This window comes from Phalangium opilio, unplaced genomic scaffold, assembly GCF_054372755.1.
Source record: "Phalangium opilio isolate 3A_F unplaced genomic scaffold, DU_Popi_V2 ptg000031l_1, whole genome shotgun sequence".
NCBI classification, from domain to species: Eukaryota; Metazoa; Arthropoda; class Arachnida; order Opiliones; family Phalangiidae; genus Phalangium; species Phalangium opilio.
Window position 1 is genome coordinate 9453258 of NW_028324158.1, and position 21381 is coordinate 9474638.

General features: G+C 34.3%; 2 protein-coding genes across 2 annotated transcripts in view; both read right to left on the reverse strand.

Annotated features, from left to right (window-relative positions):
- Positions 1-540: 540 nt before the first annotated feature.
- Hexim (Hexamethylene bisacetamide inducible) lies at positions 541-2957 on the reverse strand. Its single transcript, XM_089870047.1, has 2 exons — positions 1927-2957; positions 541-729 (listed from the first exon to the last, which is right to left on the reverse strand). The coding sequence occupies exons 1-2, from the start codon at positions 2814-2816 to the stop codon at positions 663-665; spliced, it is 957 nt and encodes a 318-aa protein (XP_089726173.1). The 5' UTR covers positions 2817-2957; the 3' UTR covers positions 541-662.
- A 620-nt stretch (positions 2958-3577) lies between these two features.
- The window catches only part of LOC149690488 (uncharacterized), a 32098-nt gene continuing 14294 nt past the window's right edge, over positions 3578-21381 (reverse strand). The window contains exons 3-12 of the mRNA XM_089870043.1: positions 12797-12949; positions 9201-9283; positions 9015-9126; positions 8825-8944; positions 8305-8416; positions 8120-8235; positions 7914-8057; positions 7682-7807; positions 6828-7332; positions 3578-6698 (exon numbers count right to left, since the gene is read on the reverse strand). Coding sequence (XP_089726169.1) covers positions 6446-6698; positions 6828-7332; positions 7682-7807; positions 7914-8057; positions 8120-8235; positions 8305-8416; positions 8825-8944; positions 9015-9126; positions 9201-9283; positions 12797-12949 — 1724 coding nt within the window. The 3' untranslated portion in view covers positions 3578-6445. The remainder of the gene's footprint in view (positions 6699-6827; positions 7333-7681; positions 7808-7913; positions 8058-8119; positions 8236-8304; positions 8417-8824; positions 8945-9014; positions 9127-9200; positions 9284-12796; positions 12950-21381) is intronic.

The window sequence follows — 21381 nt, forward strand, 5'->3', positions numbered from 1 at the left end:
GAAACAAACTGTAAAAGGGCAAATGTAGGGGTCAATCCTGATGACGGAGTAAATCCAGGCGAGGTTTATAAAATCCCGTCTATTTTCCTTTTCCTTGAACCGTTTGAATAGAGCTCGTCGATAATTTCAACATAATTATGAAGCAATCATTGCTAAAATATCACGCAACTAGATTAAATGATATGAAACGGAAAAACCATTGTTCCACCCTTGACCTACAAAAAATAGCCATAATGAAAAAAATCGATAAATGGTATAAGCTCTAGCATCGTACAGGATTTTTTTATATATATCTCATTTGGACCAATATAGGGGTAAAGTACTTGAATAATCATTTCGTAAAATTTTATCTTCCGTAATAATTGTTACCATCCCCCTCCGAAAATATGCTTACGTCAAAAACCCCTTTACCATTATGGGTTTCGGAAGGCGTACACTGAGCTTCGAATGAAACCCACCCATTTATGTTACGTAGAGGCATAAGCATAATCGTTCACGCGTAGGAAGTAAGAAAACTTAGAACAAAAATGACACAATAGAGAAAAAAAAATAATTTTATTGACTCAAATTTCGATTTTTATTGATTTTTCAAATAAATTACATGGGAAGAAGAAAGTTTATTAAATATATATTCCTACCATTTTTAATTACATACCCTTTAATTACACCTTTACTTTACGTAGACTTCGTGCTCTCAAAATAGCAGCTAGTGTTATTAAAGTGGCAATCCTGAAATAATGGAAGTAATTAATCACAAATATTCGTGAAATAAATGAATATCTAATTAATTTAAACTGATAAATTAGGCCTAATTAATGAAGGAAGCAAACGCGCTAAACCTTAATAGCTTAGCATCAACAAACACCTAATAATAACTCCGCAACTAAACACTGGATGGATTAGGATTGGGGCGAAGGGCCTCTTTGCCCCAAATCCTTCATTTCTAGCGAATGATATAACTTTTTTGAAATGTCTGCGCGCGAAAACCATTAAAGACCCCTTTATTTATGGTATAAGCAAGAGGGAAAGAAAACTCTCTGTAAATGATTGCGAAAAGGCATAAAAAAACCCATAAAAAACGATGGCGAACTTGATCGCTTGCAAGAGGAAAATATAAAACCTGTTTTTATAGGAGGAGAATCATTCAAGCTTGAAATGTTTACTTATATTTCTCATAAACTTTTGTTAATTAAAATGATAGATTAATGAGTGTTATTGCAATTTATGTTGGTAATGATATTGAATGATTTTAGGTTATGAGCGGTGACCCCCCCCCTTTCCCATGCCATATGAAGTACCTGTCCAACCCCCCCCCCCCCAAACCCCGTTTCCTAATTAGGGTTATAATTAGGCCTAAACAAAAATTGGTTTTTATTACTTTAAAATGAAATTAATAAAATACTACGCCACCACCACTTATGTAGTCAGACAATAAAATATAAATTTAATAATATTTGTTTTTATACTTCTTTTTTTTTTCTTTTTAAAAATAATCACTTCAGAAGGCAATTTTTGTTATAAGCCAAATGTTTTTTTTTTTTTGTTTTTTTTTTTGAAAGTTCAAATTTATAGCAATTTCAGCAACCGGGACCTAAAAAGGCTTATAATGAAGAACTGAAAAAATTTTGACGAAACTTTTTCTACATCAAAAAACTGATAAAAAAATCACAATGAAAATGACAAATTTGTACCCATATAGGAATGGTGGTTAATTAATGTCCGAGAGAAAATTAAATTAAAAAAAAAACGAGGTATTAAAAACTTATATAAGGTTTTTTCCCATCGTCAAACGCGCGAGGTTTTAAGAACGATGAAAATGTAGTATTTACATTATGAAATAAAATTTACATGTTTATTGACATCGCTGTTCGTTTTTTATAAAATGGATAATAATAAGTAAACTCTCTTATATTAGTAATTTCTTACGGAGGAGCGGCTGGGAAAAGCATGGTCCTCAAGAGTTCGTTTTCCAGCTTCAGCTTCTCGTTCTCCTCGACCAGGAGCCTGATCCCGCTGCTGTCCGCCGCCGCCGAAGAGGAAAGCTCCTCCCGCGTCAGGGATGGAGAGGGGGGAAGAGAACGGGGGAGTTCTACCATTGACGCGAACTTGCACGGGCCACTATCGATAGTGTCCGACACCACCGTTATCTTGGATCGCTCTTTCAACTTGGCTTCGAGGGCCTCAACGCGTTCCTCGAGTTCCATGTACTCCTTTACTAATTCCGCCTTGGACATGCCATTCAAACGTTCCGCGTGCACATTCTCGTAAGCTTCCGAAAATTGCTTTTGCAGAAACTCTTCCTCGTCCTCGGGCGAACTGTAGAAGTCGTCCGAGGAGTCATGGCCACTCGTGGCGTCACGCGCGCGATGTCCGTTCGGATGGCGGGACAAGTCCAGTTCTTGGACATTGTGATCGTCCATTAGGAACTGTGTCGTGTTGTAAGGTGCCACGGGTTGACCGTGAGCGAACCTGGCTTCCCGAGCGTGGTTCGCTCTTTGGGCTTCGCGTTCGTCGAGTTCACGTCTCTCTTGCCACGACAACTTGAAATACGGTTTCCACTTACGCTTCTTGCCCTTACCTCGGCGATGTCTCTTCCGGTTAGTCGATGTCCGCGTTGGGTCTTCAACGTCATTCCAATCTTCGCCTTCGCTTCCAAAGCACGATCTTTCCACAATTTTCCCCGCTGAAGGGTTCCGTTCCCGTAATTCGCCAACCCCACTCAAACTGAGACCCACGATGGATTGATCGGGTGACGGGTATTGGCAAGTCCGGGTTTGTGGTAATTCCGTCGGTAACATAATTTTGATCTCACTCATATTATCATATTGTTTTGAAAAATATTAAACAAGACTACGCGCCAAAGGTGAGGTTAACTCCTCTTGGCCAGAAATTTTAACGTTATCCGCACGATACTTTCCCTACGGCTGAAATAACCCATCTAACGCGCGCCTCTTGCCTTTTCTAGTATTTATAGGTCCTCGATAAGAGAGTATCCCCGCTCCACAAAAAGTAGATCCCATTGAAAGGGGCGCGTTAACGCGAAATCGGGGATATTTTGTTAAGATAATAACGGATTTATAAAGCTTACTACGGTTTACATTGAATTTAATTAAAAGCTAAAGAGTTTAAATACGATTACATATGAAATTATGCGAGAAAAACAGGCGCGTAGTACAACATAAAAATATAAATGGCGGATAAAATAGTTTGCGGCGTCCACCGTTTCAAAATACGCCTTTAATGCCATCTACCGTTCATAGATCCAACTAAAAACTAGATTTTTCATTAAAACTGGGCGTTGGTCTCTACAGAGGTTCCACGTTTGATCTTTATTTATTCCTTTTAGATAATCTAAATCATCTTTAACTTCAAACGATTATAAAATTTAAATAAACGATGAATCTAAATTATAATTTCTTTATTGTCCACTTGCATTAAATACACGCAAACTCAGCTCTGCGTTAAGATCTTAACGTTAGGCTTAACGCGTGTCTCTAAAAGACCATAATAGGAAGTCTCCTAAAGGCTAAAACGCTGGATTCCAGGGTTTAGGAATGGGATTAAGTTCATTAAAATCTCCTTTGGTCAACTGTTTATTTGAAATTTCAGAAACACCACTACATAACTGATTTCGAATACAAATACAAAATAAATCCTTTTGACTAAAAAATACAGAATAAAACAACCAAAATGTTGAAAATACCTGATGACGCGGGTTCTGATTCCGACTCCCACTTATTTCACACACAATATTTCTTTTTAAGATACATTCAAATATTCTTTTTATTTAAATCCATTTTTAATTGGGTTTTATCCTTTTTATTTATCCAAAAAAATATTCTCAAATCATTTCAACAGTCTTATAATTAGTAATATTATTTTCTTTTCGTAATGTAAGCACTTAGTTCGGGTCAATCAGTCTTGACATGTTTTTTTTGTATTAAACAGTTTTCACAAAAATTTTCAACTTCTACAAGAAAAATTGATATTGAATTGTGCTTTTATTCAAACCCCCCCCCCCCACCTGTATTGTCTTTTGATTCGTAAAGTTATTGTGATTTGAAATAAAATTAGTCTAATTTTGGCCTCGAAGCACATTGGCCCCCATTTTGTCGTAGGCAGTGAAAATTTTTGTGTTCTTCGATTGTTTTTTTTTTTCAGTTTAATTTTAGGTGATTTTTTAATTTTCTTTAATTAGAAAATAATTATTCTCCAATAACCCAACAATTAGTGACTTTCGACTTTCGACTTTCTAACGTCAAAAAGTTCTAAGGCTTTCAAATTCAAATTCCTTCCTAAAATAGATTTAAAGAATAGTTAGCAATCATTAACTACGTTAATTTAGAATGCATTTAACAGACTTCAATGCATAGGAGACTATATTATCTATTCTTTAATTTTTTTAATAGAATATTAGATTATTTTTAGATTAATAAAATAAAATTGTGAGCGTAATTAAACCCTCGAAGGAACTGTTTCGTTTTTTCGTTTTGCCGCTCTTTAGAGCTGGAAAACGATTGTTTATTATTTATTTATTTATTTAAAGGACAAGCTAGCGATTTTAAAACAGTTTTTGATCTAAAAACCATTTTTTCATCGCTTAGTTCTTAACCCTTAATAATTATTATTAAATTTTTAACAATTAACGTAAAAATAAAACATAAAAATTTCGGCAAGTGGGCGTATTATTATCATTATATTTGTAATATATACTATAAACATCTCAAACCTTCTCCTGTGATAATTAATTTCCCCATCAATTTATTCTATTTTTATGCGTGGTTTTTTGTCGATATGGAAGCTTAAATTCAGTCGTTTCGTGTCGTGTCGTGCATTTTAACTTTGATATTACTTTTTTGTTAATTTCTAAAACATGAGCAAGTGTATTTAATGATCTAAGAAGTGTTTTCTTGAAATTGTTAACGTTCTAGAAGAATAATTATATGTTTTTCTTTAATTGGGAGAGATAAATTTCTTTTATAACTGTTTTGCGTTGTTTTTATAATATAAAGAGAAACACTTACGTAAGAGACGTTTAACTTTGTATGCTTCTTTACATAGATTAATCATTAAACACTAATTGAATATTAAAAACTAAATTATTTCAGCCTCAAACATTATTTTACATATTATTATATCTAAAAAGGGGTATTTATTAATGGAATCTGAATAATATATTTATATTCTATAGGCCTACTTCTGAGGTTGTCGTTTTTTTTTTTCAATTAATTAATTTTTTAAAATAGATTCACACTCTAGGCCTACTTTCTAATGTATACTGTATTTAAGCAAATTGTAATTTAATTTAATTAAGCTTATTTCAAAGTTTATTTCCCCATCCATCTTGTTACGTTGCCTTTCGTTAAAAAAAAATATGTTCAAAATTCTTAAAATAATAACCGAGACTTCTTAATTAATTAATTAATTCAAAATAAAGATAATATACGAAGATAATTTGATTTTAAAATAAAAGCAAGCAAAATATATTAATTTTTGTATGGTTTGGTAATTCACATTTTTCTTTACAAGGTTTCAGTTAATTGTATATTTATAAAATCTTCGATTATATTTTTATATTTTCGAAGTATAGGCCTATATTTGCAGTTTATTTATTTATTTATTTCTTTCCCCATTACCGGTATCAGAAGTATATAATACTTCTCTTCGAGAGAAGTGTACAACACAAAGCGGGGTAAGTGTAACGTCACTCTTCCCAACATCGGAACATTTAGAGCAAGGTTACTAAACCAAATCACATACGCGATAAATAGTTCCCTCATCATTACTCTATTAGCGTTAAAATATTTGGCAAGACGCATGCGCTTGTGCATTTTGTCCCACGTCAAGACAATCAAGGTTTGTGGGATGATTGCTGGGGATCTAGTGCCAAACAATTATAGAATTCACCTTACGGTGCGAGAGTTACCCATTTGTAGTTTGATGAGCGGGAAAGCAAACTAAAAGGGATCCCTCGCCTGGGAAGAATGACGTTACATAACTAAAGCATTAAGAGGATACAGAGTGTCATCCTTCTTCTATTATCCCCTTCTGCCGGTATTTATTTATTTTTCAAGGTACCCTAAACCTAAAGCTTTTATATTTCAAACATAACGGTAAGTATTGCGAGTCAGTTACGAAGAAATGGGGTAAGGTTACTCCATTTGTAACTGTACAGCATTAAAGACAGGTATAAGCTTATTTGTACTAGGATATTATTAAAAGAATTCACCCACCATCACCTCGACCATACGATATAATTAAAATGTAGAGGAAAAGTTACACCTTTAAGTACTTATAGGGACGTAAGTACCTACCTGCAGTATAGGAAATTGTTGCCTGAAACCCTGCAAAAATGTTTACGGTAAAAAAGAAACCAGTGCTTTTTCTTTCTTTTTTTAAAGCAATTGAATTGAATTGAATTGACTAGACAGTAACTTTGCGCCTTTTAATCTTCATCGCCAACCTCCATCGCGCATATAACGGCTTTCATGAACGAAGCGGCCGCTAATGCAGCGTTAGGTTGCCATTCTTTCTTTTTGGTCCCGTCCTTATAGTCGGATATCCCTCGGATAAAGACGTAATTGTCTTTTCGGTTACCAAAAACCGATTCTATGACGGCATCGAATTCCGGATCAAAAGCCAGTAAACCGTGTTGGTTAGCAAATTCCAATCTCGAAGCATCGTCCCTCATGAGCATTCTGCAATTTAGTTAACAATAGATTTGACCCTTAATGACCCTGTCCTTCAAGGTGATGACGACCATGGTTTATTAATCATTGTCATAAAATCCATATGAGTGATGAAGAAATGGTGAAATATTACGTTACCTGCCCGATCCAATTGCCCCGAAATGTATTTTAGGCATTTCCGGGTTTCTGGGATCATAAGCACCTTCGGGCGTTTGTGGATGGTTAACTTCGATGACATCTTTACCCCCGATGGACATGAATAGCTTATCAGGGTCGCCTTGTGGTCTGGAAAAATCAGATTTTTGATCCTTGAGAGCTCGTAAGCCATCTTCGATGTGTCGTTCCCAGGGTCGAACGTGAGGGTCCGCCAAACCGCGTTCCCACAATTGCTGGGAAATGTACTGTAACTCCAAATTGGGTGGACACCAAGTTTTAATGTTGAACTTATCAGAAGATCCGGCGTTATTTTCGGGAGAATTTTTCATTTTCTCGCAGTACAAGTAAATATAGTTCTTTCCGGGTATATCGGGTGGGCTTGAGACAACCACGTCACCCAAACGAATGTGTTTGGAGTGGTCAGTGTAATGAGGGACACCGCCGCCGGTTCCAATAAGGAAAACATATTCAACTTTCTGAAATGTTCCTAATTAAAAAAACGGGAATGAAAATAATAAAAGGCACACAATTAGCCTTATTCCTGATCAGCGCCATCTACCCATAGCGGTGACTTTGAGAACTACTGTAAGCGGTAAGCCAATCAGATGTCGCTAAAATCTGGTGACGTCATTTTTGGTAAGACCCGAGAGTGCCAGTCAGTGACGTCACCAGATTTTAGCGACATCTGATTGGCTTGCCGCTTACAGTAGTTCTCAAAGTCGCCGCTATGGGTAGGTGGCGCTGATCAGGAATAAGGCTAATTTTGAATTGAAATATGTCAAAGTTAGGACTTAGGAGTAAACAAAAAGAGACAAACACAACAAACAAGTACTAACCTAGCAACCGCGTGGTTGTATTTCCAGCTGCGATAATCGCGCCTCTAGAATGTCCAACAGCTGGTAGTTTTGTAGCTACAACTCTGTGGTTTCCAATATTCCCCAACGTATAAACATTAGACTCTCCTATTAATAAACAAACAAACAAACAAACAATAACTTACCTTGTTATATACCTTACAGAAATTTCTTTGGACGATAATAGAATTGAATAATACCAGCACAAACTTACCTTCAGTTTTGTACCTAACATAGGTATCTTTATTATCAATCATGGCGTCCACCGCTAATTTCTCACAATATTGAGCGGTAATGATTGCGATAGTTGGTTGTTGAGAACGATTAACGGCGGGCATTTGACGGACTAGTTTCACCTCTAGAACAAACCAGGTATATTCCAGGGATGTTCAAGTTTGGGGCAGTAATTATAGGCCATACCTTTATCATTTTGCGTAACTCTCGTGTAAGTACCGGATTCCATACATTTTATAAGTCCTTTCGATTCCAATTCTCTGAGGTGAAGATGGACTTCTTCCACGGGGGACTGGCAAACTCTAAAATTAAACAAACAATCCTTGACCATCCCCTCAAAATTTCAATTAAAAATAATTGGGCGTACGCACTTTGCGATATCATTAGCGTGCAATGGATTAGGATAAGCGGACTCTATCATTTCCAAAACTTTCTCTTGAGTCAGTTGAATTTTTGATTCAACCATAGAATCATCCATAGAAACTGTAACACCGCGAAGAATCAGAATACATTGAAGTAAATATAACATAACCATGCTGGTTAGTTAGTACAAATAATCAACAAACGATAATTAATTAATTATGGTAGTAAGGAAAAAAAATTCCGCGATTTTTTTTTAAGTTTATGTTAGCAAGGGATTGTATTCAACGTTAGTGAAATCCACGACAAAAATATCATGATTAATTTTATAACATTTGATAAATTAACCTTCAGTGATGACGGGTGACTTAAACTTTTGACCAGCTCGTATTGGATATGGGGAATTAACCGGCGTTTCCAAGGATATCAGAATAGAGTTGGGCATGGCTTTTAATAATATTACAAACTCTTTACGCGCCGTGACCTTTTGAACCCTTAATTAATTAATTAATAAATAAAGTATATATTTACTTGGACGAGTTGGTGGTTCGGTCATTTCGTTTAGTTGCCTCATTTCGACTTCAATTTTACGGATTTGCGTGTAGCTTAGTTGCATTAGTTTCATGATTTTTTTGATGAAACCAACATAGTCTGGAATATTGCGTTTAATTAACTTTTAAATAAAAGGTACTTAATTAAAATTAAGGTGGTCAATTATCACCTCTAGGAAATTCACTAGGGCTGACCAATTCTTTAAAAAAGTCTTGGACACTGTGCATTTGTTCTGCCTCTGAAATTTCGGGTCGAAACCAAAACCTGAGCTGCCTACTTTCCTTTTAATTATAATTAAAACTAATTAATTAATATTTCTATACTTTCTTTGTTAATTATTTTTGTTGGTATTTACTTGCGTATGAAGATTGTTAGCTGCATTTATTAGAAAAACCTTAAACTCCAGTGACAATTCGGCTGGTGAAATTTCACCATTTACTATATGACCAAAGATAATTAAACCAATTAGGCTTAATTATTATATTCAAATTTCTTCAGAAGCTCAGTAAAAATTAAATTATTTTTACAATCTCTCTAATTTTAATTATTGGTGATTGAATACTTTGCCATTTTTAAATGACACCCAAATTGATACGGGTACATAAATTTAGGTCTGTATTTCATTCATTAGGACACAAAAGTTAATTAGCAAGAAAATGAAAATAAAACACAATAAATGTATGAAGAAACGAGTTAAACAACTTTGTAAGAAAAGTAAAAAAATTATTTAACTATTTCATTTCGGGTTCGACTTTCAATTCTCTCCGATTATGACCTCAAAAAGACCCCCAAAATTTCTTTGAACTTTTATGAATTAAACATGCTAATAATAGTAAAATAATGACGATTAAAGCTTGAATAATATAATTACATTTACGGTAAAAAATAAGAAGGTAATATTTAGTTATTTCGAGTGTTTACGAGGGACGTTTCTTCCTTTATTTACAAGTACAGATAGGTAAAGGTATGTTAGGCAATACTAATTACGAAAGCGACTTAATTGGTTTGTATTATTTGCTTATTTACCAGCCCCTGAATATTGAAAACCAATTTATTTTATTATTTATTTATTCAAAATTTTAATAAAGATGCTGCATACAGGGTGTTTCTCAAGGCTTTGTCCATAATTATGTGAGGTGAAAGTTTCTTTGGACGATTTTGAGTCGAAAATGTTATATAACATTTTGCCAAGTTATAATTGTAGCGTTTCATGGATGACCCCTTGAATTTAATTACCTTTAAAGGGGTCATCTGTAAAATGCTACATACAATCTTAACTTGAAACCGTGTCCCTTGTAGCAAAACGGAGATAGAAATTACATTTTCAACTCAAAATCGGTCAAAGAAACCCCTCCCATAATTTAAATGACAGACTTTTCAGAAACACCCTGTATAATAAATTAGTTTCTATTCTTGCAATGCAACGTTTGCTATTACGTCGTCCATGTACTTCAAGAGCAGTTAACACGAGTCATTTATACCCCTAGCTCTTTTAAAGGGGAAATAAAACCTCTCTTAATTCTTTAGAAACCATCCCTTAAGTAATAACCATAAAAAAAATCCGTGATCCTTCCACAGCTATTATTCTGTACAAAAAATGTAATAGGTTATATTCCCTTTAATAGCCCCAGCTGGAATCTTTCTGAATAGATTATTATACAAGTACTAAGGGCTCGAATGATGCTACGTTTCTACAGAATCCAGACTGGGAGGGTACGAATTCAGCATACAAAAAAAAAATATACAGTTTCGTAAATGGATGTATGAAAAGCTCATGAGATAAGTTTTGTTTACCAGGAGGAGACCCATGGGAAGAGGAGGGTAAAATCAGCGGGGGATAATACACCAAAATAATCCTGGATACTGGTTTCTTTAACGTTAAGGGGTGGCTAATGATTAGGTTAATTACGCTCTGTTTGTATGTCTGTTTATCTCTCATAAAATGAATAAATACTAAATAACAACTATAAAAATAGAAACAAAATATTCAATAAAATAAATTATGTAAAACGATCCTTAAAATGGAGCGGGTTTATGAATAGGTTAATTACGCTCTGTTTGTATGTCTGTTTATCTCTCAAAAATCAATAAATAAGAACTAATAAATAGAAACGAAATATCCAATAAAATATGTAAAATTATATCCTTGAAATAAAGGGGGTTTATGATTAGGTTAATTAAGATCTGTTTGTATGTCTGTTTATCCCTCAAAAATTAATAAAAATAGACACAAAATATTCAATAAAATATGTACAAAAAAATTAAAAAAAGTATTAATGACCAAGGGATGTCTGCATTGCAACAAAATAACCTTTTTGAAAGTTGAAACTGTTACAGATAATGGTTATGTTATTAGGGTTATAAAGTTTTTATTAAATATAACTCGCATAAAATTTCCTTTAATGACTTGAGGATTGCTGCAACAAAATAAAGTTCTGAAATCCGAGACTGAAAATGGCCATGTTATTTCGGTAATAATAATAATAAAAAAATATTTTACTATTTTTCAAACTTAATTTGCATAAAAATGTAATTTTTTCATTGAAGAGAAAAATTGTATTTTTTTTAAATCCAAGGATTTCAATATTTTTATTTATATATATCCTGTATGCTTAATGGTTTAAAATAAATTAACGAATAACTTGTTAACGACTATTCCTAATTAAGATTGTGAGTAATTAATAAACGAACGAAAGATTCCCATTCCACATTAACAAAAGAACCAGGTAAGGTTAGGTTAACGTACTCGAAACCGCATTGGATCGAACGAGATTAAAAGAATTAAAGATAAAACCCGATGACTGTACAAATATAATTAGAAACCAATTAATTTTTATTAATTGAATTGAGTTGAAGCTAACGTACGAAAAGATTAATTTCTCCTAAATTAATATATGCCTAGTGTCCACGTTTACAGTAAGTTATGTAGAAGTCAGAGTTGGCAAAAATATATTAATGTAGAAGCATTTTAAGCGCGCAAGTTTGCAAGCTGCAATCAGAATATGATTAATGTCTCTGGAATTTTCTGTTTCGTAAAATAAACGTATTTCATAATGGACCATTCGTTTTTACGGCGAATGCAAAGCGAACTTGTAAAGGTGGATTAAAATATGTTCAACGTTTATATTTACCCCTACATTAAGAACGTTTCTTTCACTTCAGAAAATAAACGCCAGCATTGTGTACAAAAATATATAAAAACCAAGAGATATAATACAATGAATTAATACAATTTTACCCAAAAATATCTAACTATAACATATTATTGTAGAAAATTCATTTTTCCAACAGCATAATAAGCAAGAAGTGATATCTATAGTTTATTAGGGAGAAGGTATAAAATGCCTAAGTATTCGCAGTCCCCCTTTCAAAATACAAGGGGGGACGTAAAAGGAGGCCGGGCTATTTCATAGCCTCTCCTCAGTCGGAAAATATGATTGTAATTTTCGTCATTCGCGTCGCGCTGACGTGAGTTTTCAAGAACCAATGAGATGCTGGTTGTTGTAATTTAGAGGCGGCGGTGATTAACTCCGGACCTACTATACGTTTATACTGGAGATAAAGCTAGACTATAAATGTGGTGAATTTATACCTTCTCCCTAATAAACTAGATATCACTTCTTGGTCTAAGCGCAAAAGCGCCCTAAACGCGGTTAAATATTTACGTGACAATTTGAATAAATTCGGGAAATGTAAATTATCTATAACAAAGCAAACTACTTCTATTACGAAAGTTAATTTGTAAGAAAAAAGTAAAAAAAATATCCAAAAATAAACAGAGCTTGATGGTAGGTACAGAAAATAGGTTGAGGGAATATAATGCTGTAGGGGGTTATTAGAGGCGCACAACATTAGACTTTTAATTTAGGGTTAGCGGAGTAGTAAAAAAAAGTGGTGTATAATAATGATCAAGAGAAGAAGTAAAAAAGAAAAGGATAATCCGTTACGTACCAGGAGCGGCTTCCTTGTTGATGATAATGCCTTTATGGTCGCCGCCCGCGATGTGCATGACGCTGCTATTGTCCATTTCGGTTTGGCGGACCCTCTCCATACGGATGGTTGTGTGACCTCGACCTTTCTTCGTCGGGGTCATTACGATTCGTTCTAAAAATATAACCAAAAAACAATGGTATTTTTAGTTAAAAGGGCAAAATAAACCTTGTTGATCGAAATTGTATTTAAGAAGAAAGTTTTGATTGAACAATGTGTGTTTTCATGATGGTACACTATGTGTTTTCATGATGGTACACTATGTGTTTTCATGATGGTACACTATGTGTTTTCATGATGGTACACTATGTGTTTTCATGATGGTACACTATGTGTTTTCATGATGGTACACTATGTGTTTTCATGATGGTACACTATGCGTTTTCATGATCGTACAATATGCGTTTTCATGATCGTACAATATGCGTTTTCATGATCGTACAATATGCGTTTTCATGATCGTACAATATGCGTTTTCATGATCGTACAATATGAGTTTTCATGATCGTACAATATGCGTTTTCATGATCGTACAATATGAGTTTTCATGATCGTACAATATGAGTTTTCATGATCGTACAATATGCGTTTTCATGATCGTACAATATGCGTTTTCATGATCGTACAATATGAGTTTTCATGATCGTACAATATGAGTTTTCATGATCGTACAATATGCGTTTTCATGATCGTACAATATGCGTTTTCATGATCGTACAATATGAGTTTTCATGATCGCACAAAATATGTTTTCCTGATCATAAATACGTGCTTTCATGATCGTACAATATGTGTTTCCCTAATCGTACAATGTGTTTTCATGATCGTACAATAATAATAATCCAAGAAGGTGGGCCCTCCCCTTATGGTGTGTTTAATACTCTGCTATAGGAAGTAGGTTTTCCAAAATTGCAAGAATATTTATCTGACCATCATCCCTTTGGAAATCACTTCATCAGAAATAACTATAATTTTCGGTTTGAAGAATAAGGGATAGGTTTTCCGCCTGACCAAACACGGTACCCATCATTATACCTTGGAATTTTAGAATCTATTTGAATTAGTGTGGCGAAAACTAAACATTATATAGTCAAGATAGGTTCCGGTATAAGCCAATAAACACCGAAACACATTCCAAAACGAGTCAGGTGACCCCATTCCTCGAAGTCGCTCGCTACGGAGTCCGGAGTTTTCGTGTGCAGATCGATGAATTTTTCAATACGTTCAACGAAGCGAACTAATTTAATACGCGTAAGTTTAGGCCTAATCAGTTTATCGCTGAAAAGGGAGATGACTTTGCAGTCAAGTTCAGACAAGAACTTCCCAAAGCCCAAGATACGAGCTAAAGGAAACTGACAAACAACGTTGCGAAGATTAAATTGAACGATGACGTCGTATATTTATACAATACAATACTGACAATCTTTCCAACATCGGGTAGGTAGGTATTCGAGACCTCTACAAGGACGTTCTTGGATCCTTAGAATCCGTAGGAAGCCCGGGAATTATGGTGGGTGGGAAGGGAAATAAGGGAAAGTAGTAAGAACCAAGAAAAAAACCTGCTATCATAAGTTTATAATTGCGTTGCAATTAAGTTTCACTCTCGTAAATGGCAGTGAGTAGTGGAGGAATGTAACGATGGTAGAGAGAGTTCGGTTTTTGGGGGGGGGGGCAAGTTTAGTGAAGTACGACTCGGCCATACTGGTGGTTTGATTACAGGAGTGGGGAGCTGAAACTGACCATTAGTGGTAATTATAGTACCACATAAACTGGTCCTATACGCCTTATGGGAATAATTTGTAAGCTTCAACCCGAAAAGTGAACAGAAAATTTTTTTCAAGCTTTCTCGGTTATGCAAGAAAGTGGCGTACTTATAGGGAAGACATTTATTGTAAACTTATGCTACTATAGAGAAACAGAAATTTGAGTATACAGGGTGTTTGTGAAAGGTCCATCAATAATGAAAGGGCGTATTTATTGGGCCATTTTGAGTCGAAAATGTTCTATGACATTTTTCCGTTCGGGCCACTGTTTTCAAGTTATGATTGGAGTAATTTACGGATGACCCCTTAAATTTAATTAAGAAATTGAAAGACAGCGCTAATTTAATGAAGGGGTCATCCCTAAAATATTCAAATCATAACTCGAAAACCGTGGCTCGGACGGCAAAATGTCATAGAACATTTTCGACTCAAAATGGCCCAATAAATACGCCCTTTCATTATTGATGGACTTTTCACAAACACCCTGTATACATCGCCTATGGAAGTTTGTGGAGATAGTAGCGACATCCTTACTACAAGTTTGCACGAGACTTGTGTAAGAGAGGGAGAGCTAGTCAAGAGAAAGTGGGTGGATGCCTAATATATGCTAATTAAGTCTGTCTATCTTTCTGGGAACTGAGACATATTTTGAATAATTGGGTGTATTAATAAATACATTGTAATCCCTAGAATATTTTAGAAGATTACCCTTAAGTTTGGAAATAATTTGTTGAAGTATCCAACCCCCAAAAACTTTTTGCTTTTTAAAATGCATAATTCAGTTTTTTCGGTCGATTCATCTTTCTATTCCTTTTGTGTCGACTCAAAAGTCAAAACCGAAATACCACGACGTTCGGTTCGGTTTGGCGGAATCAGGAATTCCGATTTAAACGTAGAAAAATCAAAAGAGATTGGCTTCTCTATATCGGCAAATTGCCAACTGGCACGCCATACCAATTTCAAAATTTGTATGCATGTAGAACTGTAACCACGCACCATTTACAAATAGCATCGGTTGTGATTCAACATATATCTACCAATTGCTTTGTCAGGTTTTTTTTTGCGCTAATGTCAAATGCTATTCGTTGTCCATCCTATGAGTGACACATCTTTGTTTGAAATCCTTAAAATTCCCTGACCTTTGCAGGTTTTCTTGACCTGTGACAGCCCTGCTAATTCAATACACACCATATTGAAACTGTACGCTTTAATAATCTTCGATTTTACGCTTAATGGCATGTGATATTATTAAAATAAACTGTTGTAGGCGGTAAGCTAAACTAGGCCGAGTATTTATCCTATAATCAACTTTCACAACATCAAAATATTTCACAAGTGGGCCCCACCCCCTTGTGAAAAATTAACTTCGCAAAAACATGAAAACGGAGAAACTCATCCACGATATTTGAAACCGAAGATCAGACCTAGGAAACTTTTAAATTTGTCGTCAAGGGGAATTATAATAGAATTGCTAGGGTGACGGTGGCTACAATTTAAAGAATTTCAGCACCTAATCATGTTGCTGATATCAAGCAATTACTCATTGTGCCCCCATGTTAATCTCTATGTGGGCCGGACGATATGTTCAATAAGTATAACACTACCTATACAGTTCGTAATGCTTACAGCTCGAGCTAGTTCGAGTACTAAGCCCAAATTTGACAGCGCCTCACCAGGCGTGGCATTACCTCGAATCTACGACCTACTACAATCACTTCATGACAAGCTCCAGTTTGTAACCAGTGACGAACTTACGAAACATATCTTATGATTTATGCCAGTATCCATAATGGTAGTAGTCTTAGCCATTCTCACACTATATGCAGGCCTAACATTTCGTAAGCAGTGTCTTGAGAAAGGGGGCAGCTTGAAAACGCTTACTTTACGAGTCTATCTTCACGTAACCGTTAAAAGTTAAAAACCTAGAGACCGGTTTAAGCGGAACGCAAGATTAGCGGGCTGTTTTTCTCTTATTTTTTTCTTGGGGTCTCTCTCTCCTACTTTGCTATATGTAACAGAAAAGCCAAAGCAGTGTCAAATAATTTTAGCTGGGCCTCTCTATAGATCTTAAAACGGTTTAGAAGAAAAACAACACTATATAAAAACGTTTTTAAGGGCAAAGCTAACGTTAATCTTGTTGGGGAACAGGCTCCTATAGGCGCACTTATCAGTGATTTTATTTTTTCCTTAAGAACTATATCATGTAAATGTTATCCACTTTTTTTTTGTAAAAGCCATTACACCGGTAATATTATTGCGCATATATCGAAAAAAAAAAGATTATTCAATTTGTTATCAGTTGTCTGCTGATGATATAAATACGGTACTCCAGCACTTAAAATAAGCTAGTTTTTGCATTTTGTTTTTGTTCAAGGGTGGATGAAATGATATAGTTAGAGGTTTTAACCGTAAATAATCGGCAATTTACAAAATAAAACAATAAATTATCGGCAATTCACCAAATAAAACGATAAATAATCGGCAATTTACCAAATAAAATAATAAATAATCGATAATTTACCAAATAAAATAATAAATAATCGATAATTTACCAAATAAAATAATAAATAACAGGTAATTTACCAAATAAAACAATTAATAACAGGTAATTTACCAAATAAAACAATAAATAACCGACAATTTACCAAATAAAACAATAAATAATAGGCAATTTACCAAAAAAATAATAAATAATCGGCAATTTATCAAATAAAATAATAAATAATCGGCAATTTTCCAAATATAACATAAAATTACCATACCATAATTATCTAAAATAATTTAAAACCTTAAATTACCTAAGACAAAAAGAGTAATTTGTTTTTTAGACCAAAATTTAAATATGTAAATCACTAATGATTTTGTTAAGTCTAGGCGCGCTTACTACATCATCTCTTTACTATTTTTCTTTTCTGGAGTGGATTCGATATAACGATTTAGCTGTCACAATCTTATTAACCGAACTTTCGGGGCATTACATGTTTATTTCAATTTTCACTGCACGAAAACGAACTTTGGATGATCTATTTTACAAACTGTCTCCCACCAAAAAAAGACGAGAAGAAGAAAAAGCCATTATAGTCAAAATTGAATAAAAATGCTATTAATTATTCCAAAAAATCTTTTTGTATGCCACGTAACTAATGTCAATTTCAACTGTCCGATTAAATGATAAAATCAATTTCTCTTTTAAATTTAATTGCTTCTTCGCTACCAAAGTTTATATGAAATCGCAAAATAAGTGATCCCATAATTTTAACCATATAATTAGAAAACAATTCGCGCCAAAATTAAATTAAATTAATTTAACTCACCGGTACATATATCAAACCACGTGACCTTTCGCCTTTTCTTATCGTTCCTTATTTGAGGCACCATACTCAAAATTCTTTCCTCAAATCGAAACATTTCAATAATAAAATAAACCTTAATTAATTAATATTTTAATTTGAAGTTCCTTCTCTCGTCACAAGCTTCAATTTAAGCGCGGAAATTTCTTTTTTTTTTTAAAAAAAATACTTCAAATCTAGAAGAGTTTTTGCTCCACAAAACGCACGGAAAAGCCAACTAAAAACCCTCTTCTGAATCTGATCCACTTCACAAAGTAAATTGTTCATTATAATAACGTTTTTTTTCTGGTCTATTTAAAAAAAAAAAAAAAAAAAAAAATAGAGAGAAGCTCCATTTTAATGAAGTCGAGACTGGAGAGCGAAGGCATTTTCCATTTCCCCCTTTTAAAATTTTTTTAATCAAATTTCCAGTCCAAAAATTTATATAACATTAAAGAATGCGCATACATTAGAAGTGTATTTTCCATTACCAGGTATATACATTTACATATTCTCTAATAGAATATATATATAGATCTTTGGTATTTGTAAATGACGACACATGCACGTTTTGGAGTCGCGTGCAATGAACGAGCGCCATTTTAATAATAATTCCAAGGTATTACGTTCAAATTTACGGTTGATAGATTTTGAACAAAAGAAAAATGGGGGATATTAGCCAACCCATTTTTTTGTTCTCGCCAGAACAAACTGTTGCCCAATAACAATATAATACACAATTCCTTTTAATATGATGATTTATCCCTCAAGGCCTCTCTCTAGCCCTAAGGTATAATACCGATTGTTTAAAAGAGCCCGAGCTCCAATAATACAGAATTAAAATTATGATACCGAATATAGAAAATCCAGTAGAGCAATCAGTATTTTAAAACTTGGTCCCATAATTGTTCCTTTCTCCAATGGAAAGTAATTAATCAAGCACATGCTACTCCCTCTTAAAGTATTATTACTCTTAGTATTTTTAACTACTAAATCGCACGTGTGACCTTGACCTCAAAGAACTTTAAAAAAGCCTTGAAATAATAATAATGTTTTATAAGGAATTGTTTTGGTCGGTTTATAAAGTATTATTTCAAGGTTATATTACCCAACAATATCTTAATTCAGAATTTCAAACTAAACTAATTATAATTAAATAAATTTCAGAACATTTTTACTACCTCTATAACCCCAAGAAGGTGACATCAACATATACCATACTTATGGAGAGTATGATAGCCTTATGTTTATGTTACAATCAAAGGTAAAGCGTATTCGCAAAGGAGCTGGCCCCGCGATTCCCCCCTAATTAACTTTTAAATATATTGTTATTTAATAGCTTTTAAGATTTACCGGGCCATTAAAAAACAGTAATCACGTCACTACGAGAAAACTGGTTCAGGGAACAACAACATAAATTTAACCCTCTGAAAACTAATTTTCATTTAAAACTCATCCTAGCCGAACTATAGCTACTATCATAAGTTTATAAGATATGTTCCTTCCATAAGTTTGTCACTGGTAACTTAGAAACTGGAGCTTGTCATGAAGTGAGTGAGGTAGGTCATAGATTCGAGGTAAAGCTAAATAGGACCTAGATGGAAGTCTTGCAAAATTAACCACCGAGTGTAGGACTTCAATTCTCGCTTCCGTCGTTCTCCCTCGAACTAGCTCGAGCTGTAAGTCTCTCAATAGCATTACGAACTTGGATAGGTAGTGTCAGACTTATGGAAGGAACATATCTTATAAACTTATGCTACAATACAGTATATTTAAAATGAAATGGGAAAAGGTATTTTTTTACCATTTTCCAAAAATGCAAATTTAATCATTATGACCCCATTTATATTACGTAGCTAGATCTCGTTTTCTTGAACTGGGAACGACAGGCTCAAATATCAATTTTGAAATACATTTTTTTTCAATAAATGCAGATAGCAACTTTGTATTGGTCCAAAAATCTCAAAGAATATAAACTAGACATTTAAAGAAACGTTACGTTTGGGAAGTGAAAATTCGAGAATATTATTATTATTCTATTTCATAAACTGGACTGTTGCGTTGCGTTACGTAGTTTTGACCTTCTAGAAAATAGAACACTTTCAAAAGATCGAGACGTTTGCTGCAATAAAGTGCAGTAATAGACGGGTGCTGAACGTGCAATTACGCTTAAAGCACCATTAAAGGTGAATTATAGTTGATTTGCATGGACCACTTCTGTATGTATACAATTTGAATAAAGCGAGCTTAACTACCTATTTACTTTCGAAACTCAGAAAGTTGGGTTCGCGAACCCCTATCCATTAAACCCTAAATTAAGCATAGTTTAATTGATTTTCAAAGTTGTAAAAAAAAATAAATCTTTGAAAAAAAGGACATGATGCAGATTTATTCATTTGGATGCGTCCAAAGACTATATAACAAAGACTATCCATAACGTAGTCAGGAAACTCATCCCTATTTCCACTCCTAGGCAACGCCGGGTACACCTTTGATTTCATCAGTGTTTACTAATCATCACCAATGAGTAATTACAGATAATACAAAATTAACAACAACGCTCAAAAGTTGCGAAACATTTTCGTCACTCGCAACTTCAGTGCGCGTTGATCTCTTATTATTAATTATTACTGTCATAAGTTCATAAGATATGTTCCTTCCATAAGTTTTTCACTGGTATACAAACTGGAGCTTGTCATGAAATGAGTGAGGTAAGTCATAGATTAGAGGTAAAGCGACGCCTGGTGAAGAGACGCTGTCAAAGGTAAGCCTTTGTACAGACTGAATAGGAAGATGGAAGTCCTGCAAAATTAACCACCGAATGTAGGACTTCAATTCTCGTTTCAATTTCGTTCGCGAACTAGTTATCTCGAGCTATAAGTCTCTAGCATTACAAAGTACAGGTCGTGTCATACTTATGGAAGGAACATATCACTTATAAACTTATGGTACTATCTATAATTACTCATAGATGATAAAAGATAACTGAAATGAAATCAAAAGCGTTCATTGACTCATTGTTCCTTATTTCAAAGTCTGAATCTCTCAGTTTAGTTTATTTTCCAATATTGTGTTTTCGTTTTCATAGTAGGTATAAACTGAAAATTCCCACACTATGTACAGGTGCACATAATATGTACAGTAAATGCAAACCGGATGAAAATTAATAATAATAAAAAGAGCCACACAAAATATAAGCCATAGACCGATTAACATCGTTCCCTTCAATGGCTTTGGTACTAATTTACGATGACAGTATATAGTATAGTAAAACGTAGCAACATCAATGCGAGGGATGGTCTCTCTAGGGACGAATAAAGCCACCAGAACGAGTGTAGGGGTATAGCAATTAAATTTGGATTAGGCCCAACACCATTTACAGCCCGTCAGCCCCAAACAGAGAGAGAGAGAGAGACGCTTGCTACGCCTAGACCTGCCTGGCATCCCTGTTCAA